This window comes from Chrysochloris asiatica, unplaced genomic scaffold (assembly GCF_000296735.1).
Source record: "Chrysochloris asiatica unplaced genomic scaffold, ChrAsi1.0 scaffold00035, whole genome shotgun sequence".
In the NCBI taxonomy this organism is placed as follows: Eukaryota; Metazoa; Chordata; class Mammalia; order Afrosoricida; family Chrysochloridae; genus Chrysochloris; species Chrysochloris asiatica.
Window position 1 is genome coordinate 13,822,866 of NW_006408553.1, and position 7,103 is coordinate 13,829,968.

The window sequence follows — 7,103 nt, forward strand, 5'->3', positions numbered from 1 at the left end:
CTTTAGCAAAACTTTACTCTCATGGGATAGCAAAGAGATTGTCCAATGATTTCCGCATTCCATTGGGTCACTTCTCTTTGGAATGGGCACAAATATGGATCTCTTCCAATCAGTTGGCCAGATAGTTGTCTTCCAAATTAGCCATCCAATGCTTGTCCTATAGAGCCAGACCAGAACTCCTATCCTATTATTGAGTTCTGTTGAGTAGGTTCTGACTCATACTGACCTTGTATAGGATTTCTGAGGTTGTAAATCTTTGTTGGAGCAGAAATCCTCATCTTTCTCCTGTAGAGCCACTGGTGGGCTTGAAACACCAACCTTGTGGTTCACAGGCCAGTGCTTATCCTCTAGAGCCACAGTGCTTACTTCCTTTCTGGCTGCAGGCTGCTAAGAGGAAATCTTTCTCCCCAGCTCTATGCTATGGGGCTTGGCAATGGCACTTCCTTTTCCCCGGTTCTCTCCTGTTCCTGAACTGAGCATGACTCCCAAAATGGACCCTTATGGTATGCACTCAGCTCTCACCACTGTGAAAGTCAGGGTTACTTTTGTTTAGTATCTATCACTTTCACCCTGTGTGCAATTTTTGCCCTTTAACATGGTCTAAAAAAGAAAGACAGTTGTCTTTTCATAGACAATTTTCCAAAGCCCTAGAAACCCAAAACAGCTAGGTTGTTTGTGGCTGTCCACAGAGACCACATGCTGTGGCCAGGTCTCCAAGCTCTCTCTGTGCTTTTCCTCACAGTCTGCATGACTGAAGAAGGACATCCCTGGGTTTCTCCAGTGGTAACAAAGCTCCGACGACAGATTGCACAGGATTCGTCCCTGAACTATGAGTATACTGACGTGATGGGCATGAAGTCATTCATCCAAGCTGCCTTGGAATTGCTCTTTGGAAAGCACAGCCAAGCCATTGTGGAGAACAGGGTGAGAAGAAGGACTCTCCTCTTACTGACCCAGACCACAGGGAATGGAAATCTGGGGTTGTTCCAGCTTAAACCTGAAAGGGATATTGGATGGTAAAGAAAACATCTGAGATTCAGAGTCCACAGTTTGTAGCTATTGAAGAGCAGAGCTGGGATCAGAACCCAAGTCCAGGGCTCTGTGCACTCTAAAGAAGGAATGACATGAAACTTAGGTGCTCCAGTTATTACAGTGAAACCTGTGAGAGACTGCATGTTTTTCTGGATCTTGCAAGTTTTCTAACTTTGACAGGATGCAGCTTACCGCAGTTTTGTTAATGGAAAATGTTTGAGTTTTCTTTCTCTGACAGGTTTTGGCCTTAACAGGTTTTACTGTACTATTATTATTACTTTTTTTTTGCATTTTAAGTATGTGTCTTTATTTTCCAGAACAGTTTATTGTATGTTCATTATACCTCAATATAACTTTATAAAACAAAGATACAGTTTCTGGGAAATGAATACATAATTTTTCAGATGATAATGTTAGAAATTTTCTAAGTTACATTGGCATAGCATCCAGGTTAAGATCTCTCCTAGGTCTCCAATGCTAACAATTTGTTGAATGAATGAAGAAACAGATGAATTTTAGGACAATTTCCCCACTGTATAGTTCTAGAGGTTAGGCATTTGAAATTAAGGTATTGGCTGTGTTGATTCCTTCTGAGAGCTCTGAGAGAGAATTTTCCATGACTCTCTCCTAGTTCCTTGTGACAGCCAGTGATTCCTGGCTTGTAGGTTCATCCTTAAGGGACCATCATCTTTCGGTTTGTCTTTCTTATTACTCTTTTCAAAGCTTTATTTCTGTATATTTTTTGCTTGCAGGTAGGGGGCGTGCACTCTGTCGGTGACAATGGTGCCTTTCAGCTTGGGGCTCGTTTCCTCAAAACTTGGCATCAGGATTCTCAAATAGTTTATATCACCTCTTTCCAAAAAGGTGAGGGTTACTCAAGATGAGGATGTCAGAAGATCCCTGCCCTCCTGGCCCTGATTCCTAACTCATTTACAATATTCATTCTTATGTTTCTTACTCTATCACAAGAAAAATGGTGGACAAGACATGCTTGTCTTTTTCCTGTGATGATCTCACTTCAACTGTGACATGCAGGCCTATTCTGTCTCCCTTCTCTCAATTTCTCGGGTACCAGCTAATGGGGGACTGTGTTCCCACAGAACTGCATGGACTCATCTTCCAGGACATGGGCTTTACAGTTTATGAATATAGCTTCTGGGACCCCACACAGATGTGCATGGACCCTGATACAGTCATCAATGTGGTGAAGGTATAGAGGATCTGCTTAGAAACTTCTCCTTACTCCTATTTCATGGTAATTTCTTGTCCACATCTTTATCCCTCTTACCATCAAAATCCTTTTTAAGGCTTGGATTAGCCTAACCCTTTAGTAGACACCAATGTGGGGAATGCGTTCCCTCCCAATGCCCTTGTGTCACTTGGTAGTGGAAGTACATAACGAGACTGTCTCTACCTGCAGCAGGCCCCGTGTGGCAGTATCCTTGTAATCGGGAACATTACAGACTGCAAGCTGACCCAGTGTCAGTGGACAAACTTGATGTCCATCATGAAGGTGAGCCCAAACTCTCATCTTTATTTCCTCCCTCTCATCATACACCATCTCCACCACTAGCATCCTTTTCTCATCCCATTTAGAATGTTACTCCTTTCTCCGACAGAGCAAACAGATTTTCCCATTTTTTGACATTACCAGCCAAGGATTGTCCTCCGGTGACCTGTGTGAGGATAGTAGAATCTTACGATACTTTGTGGCTCAAGGCTTTGAGTTTTTCTGCAGCCAGTCCTTATCCAAGAATTTTGGCATTTATGGTATGGTATGGAAAGGAAAAGGGTGGGACTGGGGCTGAAATGGTGCATACCCATGGCACAAAAGATGTTTTTGATATCTTTTACTCTGGAAAGAGCCAAGGACTCCAGAAAGACAACCCCAGAGGCTGAAGGGACAAGTGTCAAGCTAGAAGTTGGATGCTATAATATTGTCTTAGCTCAGTTACTAAAGCAGAACTGTAGTTAAATCATATTGTTCTGATAGGCCACTGTTTCCACAATCATAAGATGAGGGAGTGGGATTTAGTGATCTTTCAAGTCCATTCCATCTTTAAGATGATTGCTGATGGTTACTTTTCTGGAAGAATAGCTCTCCAACAGCGTTCAACTTTCTGCAAGGTAGAAGGAAGAGCCCTGACGCAGGTAGGCCCTGGTAATGGAGGCGGAGACTGAGGAATAAGGATGACTGTTCCAATGTTGCAGATGAAGGAGTGGGACTCCTAGTCGTGGTGACACACAGCAACCAGCATCTGCTGTGCGTCCTCTCCCAGATGATTAACTTCGCCCATGATCTGTGGCTTAGCCCTCCTACTATGGGTGCCCGCATTATCACCTCGATTCTCAGTAACCCTTCTCTACAAGGAGAATGGTAAGGCTAAAGGGTGGGGATAGAAAGGAATGAGCAGAGCCTCTGGATGCCCATGCTCCTACTGATTCTGGGGTTGAGCTGGGCGCTTCTCTTCCTGCCCACATAACCTCTTTACTGCATTCATTCATCAACTATATACTATATACTGAGGAGTCCCTGAGTGGCACATTCAACTACTAGCAGAAAGGTTTGTGGTTCAAACTCACTCATAAGGACCTTGGAAGCAAGCTTAATGATCTGTCTTCAAAATTCTATGGAGCAGTTCTACTCTGACACACATGGGGTGACCATGAGTCAGAATTGACTTCACAGCAACTAACAACAGCAACAACACTGAACAGGGGTTATTCTACCTTGGGGAAATGGGCAACAAGACATTCTTTTTGGATACAAACAAGTGGAGTTGCTTTAACTCTTTCAGATTGCAGGAGAAGATTATGGAGTCTCAGAGGCTTGCTGCTCTAGCAAAAACTATTTAGGAGCCTACTTGGCTTGCTTCAACTGATATACATTAACCATACACACCCTCTCCCTCCCTCCCCCATTCCTAACCACCCAGGGTCCTGGTTTAACTGGGGTGCCCTCAGTTACTCTGTGGGGGGCTTTTGAAGGCAGAAAGAATGGGATGACCACAAGGATATCTGAGAGCAGAGGAAGATCTCATGCCTCATTTCTTGCTGACCTTCTTCGGCAGGAAGCACAGTGTAAAAAGGGTTGTAGAGAACATCATGCTGATCAAGGAAAAGGTAAAGGAGAAGCTCCGACTCCTGGGAACCCCTGGCTCCTGGGATCATATCACCGACCAGAAGGGGACCCATAGCTATCTGGGACTCAACTGTAAGTGTCTAAGAAGGAGTGGCTCCTCACTTTCCAACCTTGGGCCAGTCTTTGAGTATTAAACTTCACTGACTAGGTGCCCAGTCCCTAGCTTTACTCCAAATTTTGATTCTTTTCCAAAGAAAGTGGGCGTGGTTTAAAGATTCTCTGGAGTCCCCTATCCCCAGAAATGTTCACACTTCCTGCCCCTCATCATGAACCAAAGATTCATAAGGGAAGTTGAGAGGTAACTCCAATCTCTGAAGCTCTGTAATAATCACCAGCCCAGCAGCTGGAATACCTGGTCAAGAAGAAGCATATCTACATTCCCAGGAATGGTTGGATTAACTTCACCTCTGTCAATGCCAACAACATAGATTATATCACCCAGAGCATCAATGAGGCTGTCCTCTTCACAATGGACTCAAAGAAATACCTTCAGATGTAAATGACTGCTTATTGGAATAAAAACTTTGGTGAAATTCTGTGATAATTATTCATTGTTATGTTAAAAAAAAATCACACTGCATCTTTTTATGGAGCATAGCCTGGCTTTAGAAAAAGAAACAAAAAGGCCCAGAAAAGGAGTGTTTGCCTATATTGACCATTTCATATTTATTGAGAACCTATTATGGTAAGGTCCTAAGTTGGGCACTGAAGAGAATGCAAACGACAGGTACAGCCCAGTCCTTCTTCTCCAGGAGCTTAGAGTCTAGTTAGAAGACAAACCTTAGTCACATTAAGTGACATTTCAAGGATGAAAACAATAAAAAGTCACAATGGATTATATAGACAGTAAGTGTGTCAGGAATTAAAAAAAGAAATTCCTCAGTAAAGGCCAGAATAGCAGGAAAAGATCTCTTGAGAAAGTAGGACTTAATTTGGATATTAATAGAAGACTAGGAGTCCTGGTGTGGCACTGTACAGCTAACCACAAGGGTGGAAGTTCAAACTCAACAGTCACTCCTCAGAAACCCTATACAGGGTTGTGAGTCAGAACCAACTCCATGATGCTTAACAGCAACAAGGATTGGGATGATAAATGAAATAGGTGGAAAGATATCCTAAGTCAGAGAACAACCTGAGCAAGGGCCATTGGCATAATAATAAATATTTATTGGGTAGCTACTAATGTACAGAACTCTGCAAGCCTCTGGGATACTAAAAGGTATAAGACATAGTTCCAATCCTTATACTGCCTCCCACTCTAGCTAGGATGACAACTTATATGGTAAAAAATGTAGGTAACAATAAAAGGTAAAGTGTCAGCTATGTGTTTCTGGTAAGAGCAAAGGGACTGAACTGGGCCAAGTGGAGGGTGTGTATGGGGAAATAGTTGAAAATAAGACTAGGTGAGTCATGTGGAACCAGCTTATAGGAAAATCAAATGCCAGCCTGAGAAATTTGCATTTGTCTCATAAAAGTCATGGAAAACTACTATTGGGAAATGATGTACCCAGGGTCTTCTATACTGTGCAGTAAAGGGTTAACTCAGCAGGCTTGAGTTGCCCAAGACACATACATTCCAAAGGTCTTCAAGCTTGGTCCTTGACTCCTCCTGGGTCATAGCCTTTGAGTCCTTGGAGTATTGTTCCTAATAAGAATGTCTTTGCATGCCTGAGACCTTGGGCTGTGCAGTATCAGTTTGACCTCTGTGGGGCTGGACACTGAGTAACTAAGGTCAGTCATGCATGCCTTGTCACTAACCTCCAGTAAAACTCTAGACACCAAGGTTCAGGTATACTTCTCTGGTTGAAAACACTTCATTTCACATGTATTGTTAAATATCACTGCTGGGAGAATTAAGTGTTGTTCACATGATTCTGCTGGAGAGTACAACTGGACGCTTACATCTGGTTTTTCATGAAATCCATCCTATCTGCTTTTTTCTTTGATTGATTTTAAGCTATATCCTCTCACTGTAATATATCATAATCATGGGTGTACAAACTTTTGGGGTCCTGTGAATCCTTTTAGTGAATCATCAAATCTGAGGGTGGTCTTCAGGATCATGACACGTACACACAATCAGGTGTGGAGCTAGGTTTAGTACAAGGACTCGAGCAAATCATCTCTACTTTCTTGCATTGCACAACTATTGCAATTGAGTTTTAGATCTAAAAAACTCAGTTGAGTTTTAGATCCCAAAACCTTTTTGCCAAGGATAGTGGGCTCCTGCCTGACAAATAAATGATTCCATTCCTATAGACTGTACTTTTATTAGTCTATTTTAATTGTGGTAAAAATATACACACCAAAATATTCACCAATACAATTTCCATGTTTGCCATTTGAATGACATTGATTACATACTCACGTTGTGTCAACATTATTGCTATTCTTTCCAAATAATTCTACCACCATTAACATAAACTCAACGCATCTAAAAACCCTCTTCCTTTCCCCATCCCTTCTAGTCCTAGTAATCATGAATAATCCTTGATTTTTTATATATTTGCTTATTTTATATACGTAATATCATATGTTAGTTTTCCTTTTACCATTGACTTATTTCACTCAGTATAATGTTTTCAACTTTCATTCTTGTTGTGACAGGCATCAGAACTTCATTTCTCTTTATGGATGAATAATATTCCATCATTGTTTGTATATACCACATTTTGTTTATTCATTCATCTCTTGATGAATATTTCCATTTCCACTTTTTGGTGACTGTAAAAAGTACTGCAATGAACTTTGACTTACAGGTTTCTGTCTGCATTCTTGCCTTCACATCTTCTGGGTATATACATAGGTAGACTTTAAATCTTTTGTGAGGAAACAAAAGTTTTGTTTGGAGGTTTTCTGTGTTAAGAGGTTTGTAGGCCAGTTGATGCAGCAAATAGAGCCATCTCCTCTGGTTTCCTGTTCCTAAGAG

At 41.7% G+C, this 7,103-nt stretch overlaps 1 protein-coding gene across 1 annotated transcript in view; it reads left to right on the plus strand.

The window, feature by feature from the left end:
- Positions 1 to 7,103, plus strand: part of GOT1L1 (glutamic-oxaloacetic transaminase 1-like 1) — a 91,883-nt gene that overhangs the window by 2,799 nt on the left and 81,981 nt on the right. Inside the window, exons 2-9 of the mRNA XM_006859998.1 lie at positions 743 to 924; positions 1,785 to 1,896; positions 2,133 to 2,242; positions 2,453 to 2,545; positions 2,652 to 2,802; positions 3,244 to 3,409; positions 4,104 to 4,246; positions 4,510 to 4,669. Of these exons, the coding sequence (XP_006860060.1) occupies positions 743 to 924; positions 1,785 to 1,896; positions 2,133 to 2,242; positions 2,453 to 2,545; positions 2,652 to 2,802; positions 3,244 to 3,409; positions 4,104 to 4,246; positions 4,510 to 4,669 (1,117 nt within the window). The remainder of the gene's footprint in view (positions 1 to 742; positions 925 to 1,784; positions 1,897 to 2,132; positions 2,243 to 2,452; positions 2,546 to 2,651; positions 2,803 to 3,243; positions 3,410 to 4,103; positions 4,247 to 4,509; positions 4,670 to 7,103) is intronic.